This window comes from Centruroides vittatus, unplaced genomic scaffold (assembly GCF_030686945.1).
Source record: "Centruroides vittatus isolate TY-2023 unplaced genomic scaffold, ASM3068694v2 scaffold_576, whole genome shotgun sequence".
Taxonomy (NCBI): domain Eukaryota; kingdom Metazoa; phylum Arthropoda; class Arachnida; order Scorpiones; family Buthidae; genus Centruroides; species Centruroides vittatus.
Genome location: NW_027122713.1, coordinates 3,422,709 through 3,439,239, shown reverse-complemented (window position 1 = coordinate 3,439,239; position 16,531 = coordinate 3,422,709). Strand labels below are relative to the sequence as shown.

At 31.7% G+C, this 16,531-nt stretch overlaps 1 protein-coding gene across 1 annotated transcript in view; it reads right to left on the bottom strand.

The window, feature by feature from the left end:
• Nucleotides 1-16,531, bottom strand: part of LOC136989471 (splicing factor C9orf78) — a 32,285-nt gene that overhangs the window by 4,480 nt on the left and 11,274 nt on the right. The window contains exons 7-9 of the mRNA XM_067287625.1: nucleotides 12,161-12,289; nucleotides 8,315-8,448; nucleotides 6,550-6,660 (exon numbers count right to left, since the gene is read on the bottom strand). Of these exons, the coding sequence (XP_067143726.1) occupies nucleotides 6,550-6,660; nucleotides 8,315-8,448; nucleotides 12,161-12,289 (374 nt within the window). The remainder of the gene's footprint in view (nucleotides 1-6,549; nucleotides 6,661-8,314; nucleotides 8,449-12,160; nucleotides 12,290-16,531) is intronic.

Here is a 16,531-nt window from a genome sequence, read left to right as displayed (position 1 = left end):
TGCCATAATGCGGTTTGCGCACCAATTTTCGTACGTGCGTTAATCAAGCCGAATAGTTTGGCCGAATATGCGGCCATTCGGCCACACACCTGGCCAAATATTTGACATTCGGTATTCAGCCACACTCCTAGCCGAATATTCGGTATTCGGCTGAGGTCAAATATACTAGGGGTGGCCAACAAGTCGATCTCGATCAACCGGTCGATCGTGAAGCCAATTTTGATCGATCACTCACTATGTCTTTACTTTATGTGTTACACTTGTAACCGAATGCAACGCCTGAACATAACACGCAAACGCAACAGTATGCATGCAGTTACGACTCGACTCAGAAAAACACAGCCATTTAGCTTGAATATTTGGTACTGTCTACAGTAGTTTCTTTTCTTTAGTACAGGTATTAACAATATTATTACTATTTCTCCCATTATTATTAAGGTAATAAAATAAATTCCAAATCTGTCTTTATCTGTAGCTAATTTGAATTAATAAATATTTTTAATAATTACTCATGTTGTTTTAATTCCCCCAGATGTGAGTTTTTTGGCCAGTTAAATAATCATGTTGTTTTTTACGTAGGTATTTCAGTACGACATGCACTCCCGCGATTGATAGATTAACAAAGAATAAATCTAAAAATCTTATATCATTCTTCCATGATAAATTTTTCTGGCCCACAAAAAAATTGCGAAAGAAACCTTAAAATCAAATTATGAGCTATACTGTGCATTTTTATAACAACTTTTTCATATTTATGAACACATAGTACCGCAACTTATACATTGCGATTAAAAAAAATTATATTATATTATAAGTTACTAAAAATCTATCTTGAAAGATTTTTTTAGGTACCGCCTGTACAGAATGAACTCATAGCTGAAAATATCAAAAGTTGGGTCTGGAAATTTATTTTTTTATGAGCCTTATATCTCGAAAACTTAATATGTGATTTAAAAAATAAAAATAGTTTTGAATATATATTTTGCTTATCTACCCATAGCTCGCAGATATGCACCTCATACTGAAACACAATGTATAAACATAGTATGTATTTCACACCTCCCCCTGTCCACTTAGACTATGCCTATGACAACAAGTCAATCACGACACATTTTTAAGATAAAAAGTAGATCTTATGTAACACAAAAGTTGGCCACCCTTGGAATATACTATTCGTTACATCACTACTTTCTACCTTACAATAGCCTGAAACAATAGAACCATTGAGTGGAAAATGCTTTTGTACACAAGACGATATTTTCAATGAAGTGAGACACAACACTGCAAGGTTTGCCAATGGTAGAACTGATGGTAGAATTCCTTCCTTGGCAAGTAATTGATAGTTTTGAAGAATACTTTAAAAGGTTCTTTGATTTAATCTTTGTTCAACATTACTACTTGATGAAAGAATAAAGAAATATGCAATGGCACATTCAAAGTGCACATCACTTCTTTTCTTGCTTAAAATCCTTCACATATAACTAATCTGACTATTATTATTCAGTAGATTATATTGTTCTTTAATATGTACAGTTTAGAATTTCTTCACTACAAATCCCAAAAAAATTTTGTTGCTGTAACTTATAAAATATAAACCTCATATAAAATGCTTATTGTCCTATACACTATTACATTTAAAATTAATTGTTGTACAAGTACAATGCCATTAACAAGAGCAATCAATTGTTTAGAATCAAAAATAATTTTTTTAATAAACTAATTACAGCCATTATTATGAATACAGAAGCTCCCCTATTACCATTCAACTTATGAACAATTTGACTGTATGTCTAATCTATAAATTTTGCATGAATTCTGAAATGCTTTTGACACTTGTGGGGTTGTGTCAAAATCAGTCTTCAGCTAGTAATAAATAATTTATGTGGATTTATTTCTTTTGTATATTGTCATTTTTCGCTTTTGCAAATTCTGACATTCCATAACCATTCATGAGATGGTACCAAAGTAAATAACATTGAAATAATGGTGTTTTTTTGTTTTTGCTATTGTTTGCAATTTTCATCATCTTTTCTAATTAGTACTTCAAAAATGAATCCGAAATGTAATAGTAAATTTAACAGTTGAAATAAATGCAAGAACTGTGGCTCTATTATTGTGGAAACTAAACTTGACATATAAAACTAAGTGTGTTTAAGTGAAGAAAAACTGCATTTGAAGCATACGTTACTAAGCCATAGCAAGCGGTAAATGAGCATAATGTATTCTATTAAGTATACTGAAGGATCAAACACTAACAATACATAGTTATCCTGCATACAAATGTACTTTTCTAGCTTATTTTTCAACTTATGAACATTTGAACTTATGATAAAACCTCAGGAACCTAACCTGTTCGTAAGTAGGAGGAAGCATCTGTACATATAATTGTGAGAGCCCAAATGAAATGGAAATTTTATTTAACCACAACAAAATATATGAAGTTAATTTAGAATAACACTTAAATTTCTCACATTATATAAAGAAAAATTTTCCCCTTAAAAAATGGAAAGATGTGATCGCATCTTTCCCCAGATATACTTCCTTTCCAAAGGTGATACATCTTCCAAATATATGTGTCACCCAGAACTTTCATCCAAAATTCATGTATTGGTCAAAAATCTTAACATTGCCTAAAAAGGGCATCAAAATCAAGGAGAGGACCCTGAAATAAAAAACAAACATCAAAACCAACAACGAGAGTTTGCCAACCCGGGCTTAAAGCAGTCATGGCAATAAAAAAAAGTGAGAAAAGAGAGTTCACACTGAAAAAAAGCTAAAAAAGCTAATAGTGTTAAAATGAACGAAAACAGGCGTTATTAAAAAAACACACAAACGAACACATATTTTGTATCAATAACATTGCATATGATATTAGATTGATTATTAAGTGGACTGATAAGATTAAATATGAAAATAGTTAGGCTGAGTTTATACTCCAGAAAAGTGACCAGTAAGACTGCATTAAGCCAGAACAGGCCTGCATTAAGTTTTCATGTGCCCCATACAGAATTCCCACCATTACACAGCAAAGCAAATGGAATAGTAACATAACTACCAGAATGTGTTTCCATATAACATGCCAAATTTCAAATGCCATTTATTTCAAGGTACATTTTTTGATTTCTTCATAAAAAAAATGTAATTAAAGAAAAAAAAACAACTTCTGGCAGAATCAGTGGGTTGCATGTTCATTATATAGCAGGGGTGGGCAAGCAAACGTTCAGTGGGAGCCGAAATGTAGGTTTTGCAAAATGCATGGGAGCCGCAGTTCTGTACTTTTTTATTCTGTACTGCAGTTCTGTACCTGGATTTTATTATATAATATTGAACAAGTATTGAATTTTTTTAATAAACATATTTTCACAAAATTGTGGAAATAAAACTGTAAAAATAATAATAAAAAGCAGAAATTAACACTTTCAGCAAGAGCCACATAAAATTCAAAAAGAGCCGCATGCAGCTCTCGGAGTCTCATTTGCCCACGTCTGTTATATAGCAATACCACTAGTAATTGTGACCCAATCATTTATTTGGTAATTTTATCAATATTTTTTAAATGATTAAAAATAAAATTACAGCATTCATTACTGGTAATACTAGTCTCCAAATCTATTCCCCTGAATACAATAAAACAATTTGTTAGTCATTCGACCCACAACTGACAGAGAAGAGAGTTTATGAAAACAATGTAATTAAACATTTAGCAGTTTGTTGTCCTTCACCGTGGGGAACCGGCAGAGTTTATTACTTTCACGGGAGAAAATATACAAAGCTTTCTACTACCCTCAAGTTGAAAAATAATACAATCCCATGAAATTTAACAAATCTGATGTTAATAAGCAAATGATGAAATTATTTACAGAGAGTTGATATTTGATAAGTTTAGTTTTTTGCTCTTATAGATCAAATTACACAAATTATAAATAAAAATCTCATTTTTTAAAAATTAAAATCATGAAATTTCGCTCACAAAAGATCGAGATGGAACGCACACTTTTCATTTTTATAATTGCTTTATTTTATTAGACACAGATATTATTCCTATATAGATTTATTAATTATAATAAACATACATTATGTATTAAATTACATTAAAATAACACTGTAATTAATGTCTGAAATGAAAAAGTAATTGAATCGAGTCTCGCCTCCATATTAATTAACGCGTTGTTATGGGGGGCCTAGTAGAAGCTGTAATTTTCTGGGGAGGGGCACCAGGTTAACTGGGGGGGTGTGCCCACCCATGCCCGTTCCTGGCTACGCCCGTGTTAACGCGCCACAGTAATTAATTGATTACGTTGCATCAAATTAAATTTATAAAAATTGAAATAATAAATATGTTTATAAAATAATTGGCTGTATCTGTTCGCAATGATAATGTAAAACACGCTGTACTTATAGCATAGTTTAGCATTTCCGATATTTAATTTATTTTTGAATTTTAAAATATAAGAAAAACAATTTTTTAAATAAAGTTTTACGCATTTATATCTGCAACTTTAGATAATACAACGATATAAGAATCCATCAAAAAAGTTAATTAATAATAATTAAAATCAAGAAAAAGTATAAGTTTCTTTCAAGGTAAGGAAACTTGTAAAAAGTCAGGTGCGCGATCACATGATGACCGTCTCCCCACTTTGCATAACCAAATGGTCAAGGTTGAAATAAAACCCCAGCAGAAGTAAAAACAAACATTGGCGCATGTATAGGACAATAAACTTGAATGGGAGCGAAGATGAGACATGACACCATGTAATTTATGCTAATTACTTTCTAATATTAAAATATTAAAATCTTCAATAAATTATAATTAAATTAATTTTTTGACTGAGTTCGACTAGAAGCATATCGAAAAGCTAGATTAAAGTGAAAATAGCGGTTTTTCGAACGCTAAATATTTACAAATTAATTTTTTAATTTGGTGCCAGATTGACCGCAGCTGTTCGAATGCGCACGTGCATGAAGAGTTTTATAGTTTGTCGAAATGGAAAATGAAGGACACCGTTAGAATGCAGAAAACCATGGTGCATGCCAAATATATAAGCACCCACTTAAAACCAAACTTTTGTCTTTGTCTAAAGATTGTCTCTACAGAAGTTATTAATATTTAGGATATTAGCTTAAAATCTTGTATTTCCTGGCACGAGATTTGCTCGATCTTTAATTTTACAGAGTGCTAGAAAGATACAAGCTTTGAAACGAGTGTCCTACAACATTTTATTTAATAATAACAGTAGAAATCAAATTTATTATTGCTCAACAATTATTTTTTCGGTTTTTCTACGGTAGTCAAAAACGAGTAAATGTCATCGTTTAAGCTAAAGAATAGCAGGCGGTTGGGAAGAAGTTTGCTTAGCAACTTACTTCAGAAAGTATGGGTTCTATACAATTTTCCGTTGCTAAAACATGAGTTTCTACTGTTAGTATTAAATAAAATCTATTTCTTTCTTTTGTCCACTGTGCTTAAATAAATACAAATGCTAAAAATAATGCTGTATAAAAATCACTCTTAACGCCGAACTAGAAGTGTACTTGACTTAATGCAGCGTGATTATATCGAAGCACTGCGGAGATCGGTATTTCACAAGGATACAAGCAAGGAGAACCCACGTGCAAATTCCTACAGCATGTGCAGAGTATCAAGCTTTGGGAAGCTCCTTGTTTTGTTAGTCTATATAAATGTAGTACACTACATGTGTGTACGACAGTGCCTTAACATGTTGCGCACAGTCCATAAGGCATACGGGGAAGTGCTGGTTGCTATTTCGCTCCTGAGCGCATTTACAAAAAAAAAATTTCACATGGGAAGTGAAAAAAGCTAAAAAAGTGAGTTTTTCTCAGAAAAAGGTAAAAAAGAGAGGAGCTATGAAAAAAAGCTAAAAAAGAGAGTCACTTTAAGCCCTGCCAACCTCCTCCTTTTCATGTGAGTGCTCCATTGCTGGTCCCTTCAATCACTGTTTACCATAGACACCTTAGCAACAAACATTTGACAGTAAAGTGTACCATCAAGAAGCCTTCTACCCTACCTAGCTGAAACCTCTCCACCCTGTCATCAGGACGTTTTGTGACCTCAAGACATCGATCAAGCCGATCAAGGTATCTAACATCATGTGTAAACTCTCTCTCTATCTCAGCTAGGAACCTGTTAACTTAGTATGAAGTCTAATCAATTATGTTACACTATATCAGCCTTATCCAGTATGTTATGTTACATAAGCTTTATCCAGTTTATGACGCTATATAAAAGCTATAACAGGACTCTCTGTTATCCTATGTATACATGTAAATAGTTTACATAAATAAACAGGTATTATTTCTTTATAATTAAGTTGTAGTGTGCACTTATTTTTTGCGTGTTGTCTCTCAGACGTCCAACCTCCCAAATCCAACCGCTCAAACACGTGACCACTCGCACGTGAAACAAACGTATCACCATTGCTGATCCGGTTCCTACCCCTTGTTCACATAATAATATCATTAAACTGACTATAGAAGTGACAACTCTCAATAATATGTTTAATTCTGAATACTTTTTTGCACACTTACTGTTATCTGCAATTCCTAAAGAGTGATCTGCATCTCCAATTACGACGACTGGTTGTGGTCTATTTTTCTTCTGTCGTTTTGGTTTGGGAATGTCAGTTTCTTCAATATTGACTGCAAGAATTAAAAAACTATGTATTCGTGTATTTTCCAATTTAAAAAATTCCTATAAAATAATCTAATTTTTAATTAATTTCTTTACTATCCATTAGTAAACTATTAGTAAATGATATCTAATAAATAATTCACTTTCAAACTATACAATTGTAAAGTAATTAACTTAAATTATAACTAGTAAATATTTTCTTAAATAAAATTGAAGCTACAAAAAGGATGATGTAAATTTAAAACATTATTTCAGTTGTTATTCAGTTATTTTAAGTATTATTTATTTTACATTTTTAATAAATTAAAAATTACTAGTTCAATAAAATCAATGCTAATGAGTCATGCAGTACACTCAAACCTGTTTTTGTGTGATTTTTTATTTGTATGATTTTTTTTGTGCGGTATATGAATTTCAATCAAATTGGTATACCGCACAAAAAAAAATTGCACAAAACAAATCGCACAGAAACAGGTTTGAGTGTAATAGCTTTTTAATTGATAAACTGTTTATTTTAAAACAAACAATGATAAATTTTGTTACATAACTCTGGATATCTTCTATTTCGAAGTTAAGACAATGAAGAAAATATACACATTTTCAAGTCTATGTTTCATCCATTTTCACCAACCACAGATGTAACAGCTAAAAACAGTAAACTGACTATAGAAGTAACCACTCTCAACAATATATTTAATTCTGAATACTTTTTGGTGAAAATGGTTGGTGAAAATGGATGAAACATAGACTTGAAAATGTGTATATTTTCTTCATTGTCTTAACTTCGAAATGATAAATTTTATTAATATATTCACCAGAGCTTGATAAACCAAGGTGGATGATAATTAGACAAAGAAAAAATGAGTAAAGAATATATTCAGATATGCACAGATACATGCTTGGTTGGGTTAATCCACAAGGTAACAACTTTTTTCACAAAGCTTTGGTTAATCCTAACATTTAGAAACATTTGACTGATAAAACTCCAAAACAAATAAGTTTTTTTCAACTGTTTTGGACTTTCTACCAAAAAATTTGGTAGAAAGTCCAAAACAAGACACCATCAAATCTAAGTCATCTTAATTTCCATGTGCTCACCCACAGATTTTTTTTTTAAATAATAGAAAACCTGAGACACATTTAAGTCAACAGAACTGATTCTATTGATGTAAATTTTTTCAGAATTTATTGCAACTAAAGAAAGTTATATATCACTGTCTTCTGTGGTATGAAAGTCATAATCTCTTCATTTTCTATGCTAGACTCTTCAGAATCAACACTGAATTTGATACACATCTTCCCACGCACAATCATTCTTATAGCATCAAAAATTCAACATTTCTTGAAACTGTCACATTACTTTTTCTGGGATTTTTAACCATTTTTGTAAGGGTTTAGTGATATTATTTAGATTTTTAACTTAAAGTCTTTGGAAAGTCACATCTCACAAGAACTAATGCCATTTGAGATGGGTGTTTGGTTATGATTAAATATATTACAGAAAAATATTAATCAGAATTGACAGAAAATAATTTTAACATACACCGAATTATACTGATATATGTTAATTAAATTAACTATTTAATAATAGATGCCTGAAAATGTAAGAACTATATAAGATAACATTTTTCTAAACTTATAAATTAAAATGAATTTATTTACATCTGTTGTGCTGAACAAAATTGACAGCCATGTTGGTTGGAACAAATGAAGTGCCACTCTCTTTCTTTATCATTCTTTCTCTTAACAATTTTTGTTTTTCTTCTTCGGTTGCTTCTATATTTCTTATTCTTTCACTGCATAATAAAAAATAGTTTGATTCAAAACAATGTGATAATAAATATACAGTAGAGAGTCATTAATCCAAATCAATTGGAGACTGGGGTTGTTTGGATAACTCATTATGTACCAAAAAATATATTAACCTGTCCGATGTTCAAATTTTTCTCCCTTGCGTGTCGCTTCGTGTTGAATTTTTGTTGATTTTAAGCCTAACGAAAATTTTTATAATAATAATCGAGGCTACTGTATTGTTAAAAATTATTTCTTTATTTTGTACAAACAAAATAAATATATTGAAGAATATAAAAACATGAAAATTATACTTTAGAAGTAAATCTAGTATCAAAAACATTCGATTCAGCACGACACAGTCCAACTGAAAATTGTTCGGATAACCGGCGATTCGGATTACCGGGATTCGGATTAACGACTCTCTACTGTATACTGAAAAACTAATAATTATTAAATTTAATATTAAAAAACAAATGCATTGAGCAACCGATTACATTCAATGGCCAAATGTCCAAAGTAGTGAAGGCATCAGCCTCCTGCTCTAGGGAATCCAGAAACGAATCCAAGAGTTTGAAAAACTCCCAGCAATTTTTAGGGGAGATTCATCTTGGATGTGTCAAGCCCTATCCTTCACCATTCTGTCACCCCAGTCGTGGGTCTGGCCAAGATGGGTGTGAAAACAGATCTTTGAGCCCACAAGACAATATGATCAGTTGTTTTAACTCTAAGTTTCATACTTATATACATTCCATTTAATGAAATCACTTTAGAATTCACCTGTACTGATACTATTATGCATTCCACATCAATCAGTACACACCAATATAATTGAATTAGTCACTCACAAATTACATCTAATATTATGAAATTAGTTTGACAGTAAAGATGAGATAAAGGTCCAGACAGTGTAATTGGCAAGATGTCTGCACAGTAAGTGGGAGTTGTGAGTTTGAGTCCCACTCGGGCTGATATTTTCTTCCAGGATATTCTAAAAATTACATTTTACTTATTTATTTATAATTATTATATGAAACAAAAGATAATGGCCTGGTGGCATATCACCTGCCAAATTGCTTAGTAATTACTTAGCCTTATAACCCAATAAAGAATTTGGCAGTTTAGTAATTGAAATAATTATCAGGTTAGTTATATTTATTATATATATATGTACTTTTTAATTCAATTATAATGTACTGTACATGCATCATAGTATAATTTATTTATTCTTAGACTTTAAAAATAATGCTTTACAAAATGTTTTTTAAATTTTAAGAAAAAAGAAAATAAGATAACTTAAAGTTGAAAAATAAGAAGTATTAAATTCTTTCACAATATTTTTTCAAGGAGTGCTGTGATGATGATGAAAATATATTTAAAAAAGTTAATTAAAACAAACAAGATATAATAATCATTTTTTATAAGTAATTGCCTCTAGGAAGTAAATAGAGCATTTTTATCCATATATATGAACGATCTATTATTATTATAGTTAGGAATTGAATTTCATCATATGAATTTGGGTATGAGCTTACATTTCTTTCTCATCTACATAAATACATGTTATTCTCCATTAATCCATGGTCACATGCAGTTTTTTTAAACACATAAGAATGCATAAGGCAGCAATTCCCCACCGATTTTTCATGCATAATTATGCTGCATGTAATTGTTGTTCCTCAAATTTCACAATTCTGAGAAATCCTGTAATAGGTCTTCTCTGCATATAAAATATTTTAACATCTTACATTGTTTAGTTTATAAGATCTTGTTTTGTTTAAAAAAACAATTTCACTGTAAGAATACAAGTGGAGAGCAATTTATTTGAAAATTTTTTCGTTTTATTTATCACATGCTGGTCCAGTCTTAGATTTACCCACTTGATTAATAATGTCAATGTAATGTTTTAGTGATAAAATAGACACAAGTCGTAATTTGTCATGGGAAGAGGAAATAGAACTTCCCTCAATAAGTCATTATCACTCATATCTGATGAACTTACGTTAGATGTATGTCCTGTCAGATGATCGAAATCCAAAATTCTGATTGGTGGAAACTTAGAATAAAAAAGGGAATGATCCACGCGTTCAAGGCAGTTGACAGAAGAAGAGATTTGCCATAAACAACAGGCAGTCGACTGGAATTCGAACCTGCCATACTAATAGAAGATAGTCCCACTCTGACTCTCCAGCATTCCTCTTGCATTCACCAAGTCACGCTCCCTATAAGAAGAGAAGCTCTACATATTGACTAAGGTATTATTATTTTAACTGACTGTAAACTCTCTCTCTCCGCAATTAGAGATGTATGTAGTCAGATCTCAATATAATGATAGGTTATTCTGTTGTATCTCTTCATCTGTCTTTTATCTAATTAAATCTTTTGTTATTTCGTCGATTCAAGAAGACGTAGTCTGTTCAAAAAGTAATTTTTGGGTCCACCATTTATTTCTTAACTGTGTTGTAGAACACCCTTTGACGACCGGACCTTTCCTTTGAGGCTGCTAGGCCGCTGGGTTAAAATAGTTCCTTTAAAAAAACACAATAAAACATCCAAATTAAAACAAAGGTAAAAATCCAGAAATTGGCGGATCTTACAGACATCTTCAATTTTAATCTATCCAGTGACAGACTTCCAGACTTTTATATCCACTTGAGAAGCGCTGTTTAATGCAGATTTCTGGTGTCCCCCTGGTGACGAATTAACTTTAAAATTTTTGATTATTAAATTTCGTCTTTAGATAATTTTTTAGTCGATTCAAGAAGACGTAGTCTGTTCAAAAAGTAATTTTTGGATTCACCATTTATTTCTTAACTGTGTTCTAGAACACCCTTTGACGACCAGACCTTTCCTTTGAGGCTGCTAGGCCGCCGGGTTAAAATAGACGAATCGACTAAAAAATTATCTAAAGATGAAATTTAATAATCAAAAACTTTTGTTATTTGTTAAACCTGTTTGATCCCTTTGTTTAAGTATGGACATTTGAACCGCTATGATCGAGCTTACCTGCAATCCTCCCCCTCAAAAGTTAACAGCCCTCCAATAACAGCCTTAAATATAGATTGTAATATTGCGAGTTAGGGTGCAAAATCCTTCCGTAGCTGGTATCAAGTCCTGATGTTAGAAGGATCACTCAATCCAGATGACACTTTATAAAAATGCCATCTTTCAACAAAGTGAGTGGGCCTTAACATCCCGACGGATCAAAGAAGTTATGAGTCTCATATCCTCGCTCGTATTCTCACACCACAATTTGAGCAAACTCCCATAGGAAGTCCTTCAAACTTTGCAATAGAGTGGGCTAGTATGAAACAATTGGAGTTCAACCAGAGATAAATGACAGGAATGCATAAAGACTCAAAAGAACCAGAAAATGGTTTTTTTTTGTATTTTTCAGACACAAAATAAAGCACAAAAGCATTTAAATTTGTGAAGGTCATAGAAGGTGGTGATTTTCGGCAGCATTTTTTCAAGGCTTGTGATAAACAGAAGAAATATTTTTTGACTAAAATTTTTACACAGTTAGATGGATAACATGTAGCATGAAGATATTATGGAAACATAGTGTGTAAAAATGCCTACAAAAAAAAAACAAAGTGCAGAAAATTGATGCAATTTCATATGATCACAAGTTAAATTTATATAGGATTAAGATTTGAAAGAAACAGTTAGATGTTTTCTCTGTAGTTTTATATAAATATAAAATATCTTGCTTACTCAATTCCTAGATCAACTTCTGGTATGCCCGATAACATTTGATTGGACAACATTTCTTCTGATTTTTTAGATGATGATCGTCTTAAATGCTCTGGTACTTCAAACAGAACATCTTCCGGTTTCATTACTCTATAAAAAATAAATTTTTACATTAGATTTAACTGATAGAAGTATATATTATAATTAATGTTAAATGTTATAAAAATATGGATTAATTTTAAAACCTGAAACTATTAAGAAGTTTTACAATAAATCATGTTTTATCTTTATTCATCTATCTATTTTTTAATTATCCATCCTGAGGGCACTAAAAAACCTTTTTAGCCATGCCCATTATGAGTTTGTCCAAGCTTACAATAGAGGAAGTCGGTCAGTAAAGAATAAAACCCAATATTTCTGGGATAGACCGTCCATGAGAACCTTCTAAGTTTCCAACCAAAACTAAAACCCAGGTTTCCAGAACAGCAAGCTTTGGCTTTGTCATTTAACTTGGCCTTAGGTGCAGGGGGGGGATTTAACACAGTGGGGCTCACGGGGTGCACCTGCACCCCATGCGACTAAAGTTGTTACTGAAAAAAATCAAAATTTTTTTCGCGGTTTTTTGTTTTTGACGTTAGTGGGATTGTGTTTCTGATGTATTAATCAACAATACTACTTAAAATATATAATTTTTGTTTATTTATAACGAAAACAAAAAAGTATTACATTTCGGGAATTTTTCAGGGAAAAAATCGTCAACTTCAAAAGTCTATTTTTCAAACTGTAAACAAGTCTGTTGCTATCTAATCGTTGAATCGTGTTCCCGTATGTGTTTTTTAACTGTCCCAATCATTAAATGCTTTGTCACAAAGCTCGGGCCAAAAATATTTCAGTATTTCCAAAAGTACACACCCCCAAAACTCTACAGCAACTAGAGATAAAAAGAAGGATTATTGGAAGATAACATCGATAGTTGACTTCTTTTACACTGTATTGGTTACTTTCTTTGTCTGTTATTAGATCCACCAGTAAAAACAATTGTTGGTAAAATTCCTGCGAAATGCCATGCCCCCGCAGACTACCACTTTGACTTATGTAAACAGTCACTATAAAATCGCTTGTTTTAATCGTTTTTTTACTTCTAATTTGGTAACGAGAAATTGTTTGACATTATTTAGACAAATAAACATGTTTTCCAGACAATTTAGCAATAAATATTTCCAGAAAACTCCACTTTTCAAACTTTCAATGCTAAGCCTATGGGACACCTTCTTTCTGTTAATTGGCCTTAAAAATCTTATTTATACGCCTTCTATGCTCTTATTCATCATTTGTATTATGACTGATTCGATATCAGGCAATGACCATTTTTTCAGTACACTAACTCGGCTCCACCCCTTCCAGTGGTCGCACTAATAAAACTTCCTCCGTTAGGCGCGCGGGGTGCAGGTGCACCCTGTGCATTTTGCTGTTTTTTTTTCCTGGAATTTTTAAGTTTTTCAGTGCGATCTTCAATACTTTGAAGGATGGTACTGAGGGCATCATTTTTAAGCATTCATTACATGAAAAAATACACGCGTTTAAAAGTGTTTGGGGTGCACCTGCACCCTGCACGCCTAAGTTAATATCAACACCTCTTAATGTAGAATCAAATTATAATAAAAATATAATGGTATAATTTTTACAATTGTTCTGTAATGTATTATCACAATTTATATAAAATTTGAACAATGCTTCTCAAATTGCTTGCTTAACTATTGCTTAATTATCAGCTTTAGACACATGATAGTATGACATTACTATCCTGTGAGCTAATTTCAGGACATCCTTTCTGAGAGCTTGAGAGCTTCAGTTATGGGTCAATTATTTATACATTTAACTAATCCAGGGTATAAAACAATGTCATTTGTTCTAAAAATAGACTTTTATAATAAACTCTAAGCCATTCACTTAGAAGAGATTCAACATGCAAACAGTGCTTGAAATCAGCTGTCTTGCATCCAGCATTAAACTTTGACATCTTAAAAAAACAAAATAGCATTTTTAAATCTTATTTTTCTGGTAATGTGAGAGATGGTCCAAAGGAAAGAGGACATTTATATTTTTGGTAAAATGCTTGAACATTTCATATCAGTGAGTGAATTAGGCCTGTACAGCTTTATATATATCTAGCTGACCTGGCCACGCATTGTTGTGGCTCAAAATGTATCTATTATAAATGTATAACACTTCCCCCGTGAGGGAAATTTCAAAAGATACCTTCTTAGTGTACATTCTCTTGACGTACCCTATTAAAACACAATCAAAAACGCATCTAAAATAGTATAATAAAAGCAGAGTTCTTCACAGTAAGCCTTAATCCTGTCCCTCTCCCCCACAAGAAAATATCGAAAAATCCCTTTTTAGTGTATATTCTGTTGACGTAACCTATTAAAACGCAATTAAAAACGCAAAAAACCGCATGTAAAATAGTATAAATAGAAGCCAAGTTCTTCACAGTAAGCCTCAATCCTGTCCCTCTCCCCACTGGGGAATATTGAAAAATCCCTTTTTAGTATATATTCTGTTGACATAACCTATTAAAACGCAAAAAACCACATTTAAAATAGTATAATAGAAGCTAAGTTCTTCATGGTAAGCCTTAATCCTGTCCATCTCCCCTCAGTGGGGGGAATTTCGACATGTATATTATATAAAACACGTGCATATTCGAATGCAACGTTGTATCAACATTTCAAAGGAATCGGTAGGAACAAACGAACGTTATATTTTAATTTATATAGATAGATAGAAAATGATCTGCTTTAGTCCATTCTCACAGAAAAGCAAACTTAGGTCGTCAAAGTTAGTGCCATCTGTTGCACATAAAAGCCTTAATCCATATATAAAGGTATTTTTGGAAGGGGGGAAATGGTGGTCTTCACATATGCCACAAACCTTCGCAGGAGTGTATTAAACAACTTCCCAAAGTTTCATGGCAATCGGATAAATGGTGTAGTAATGCATGAAGGACAAACAGACAACAGACATACATTCATTTTTATATATATAGATAGATAAAAGAAAAAAATAATTTAAATATGTAAACAAAGATAAGAATTTTCATTGTATTGGATAAATATAATAAAGGCAAAAGCCATTTATTTTAATTTTCATACTTAACTTGCTTCATACTAAACTATTATTTGCACTTGTAATGTCAAGCTACATTTTAGCACATTCCACTATAGTGGTGAAGTGCTTATGTTAGATCTTTTGTCTGTCTGTCAGACGTTGTCCATGTGTCAGATTTCCACGCACATGCACAATGACTTCACTTTCGTTACCTAAGTGTTATGTTCCATTTAATCCATTTATTGCACATGTCCACACACACGCACAACAACTATTTGATTTCAAGAATTTATAAAATTTATTTTAAACAAAATTAATATTTGATTCGCTTTTGTGAAGTGTGCTATCAGATCAGCTTGACCATGCTTGTTTAAATTCTCAATGCACTTAAGACAACTTATGGGATTCATGGTTTATATTTATTAATCTTAAACTTCAATTTAACAATTAATAAAATATCCAGAATGATAAATATACTTAAAATTCACAAAAATTTAAAAGATGCAATAAATTAAAAATGTCTTCAGATTTCAGAAGGAAGTTTTAATGTTTTGCATATTAAGATAAACGAGAGGATTAATATAAAGGTCAACTCAGCTGTTAGATTATAGGATTACAGGTATCCCTTGTACAACATGGCACTTCTAAAACATGGTTTCACTCTAACATGGTTGGAAAAGTGGGGATATCCTCCTTACAACATAGTTTCTGGTTTTGCTATAATATGGTTTGAGAATTTGGGAAATCATCCATACAAAATTTCACAACTTTTAAGTGCAAACTCCATTATTCTATATTTTTTTTTATTCAAGTAAGCATGTGTGTCATCTCAAATTTGCCCATAGATTTTACAATACTGAAATTTTCAATTTGTTTTGTGCCTTTCATCAGATTTACTTTAATGATAACTGATAGGACAAGGAAGAAAAATTGCACTAGCTATCCTATCAACCAGGTATTGTTGATGTTGCTTTCAGACATTGCATTTAAGACTGTCACTGTATTTTGGTTTAATAGATTAATCTTAATATTTAATAAAGTCTATTTAAACATTTTTAGGTAAGTGTTATTAAACTGTTTTTTAACTGTAGGTAAGTACTCATTTGTAAAAATTACAAATGAAATAGTGATATTTTGATACTCAAACTGTTCCCAACTCAAACAATTTGGTATTTGAACACACATTCTGGAGAAAAATCACTCTGTATTTGACTGAACAAACAAGGGACCCCCAGAACAAATTTTCAATTAATATATTTTTCTTTTGTCATCTATAAA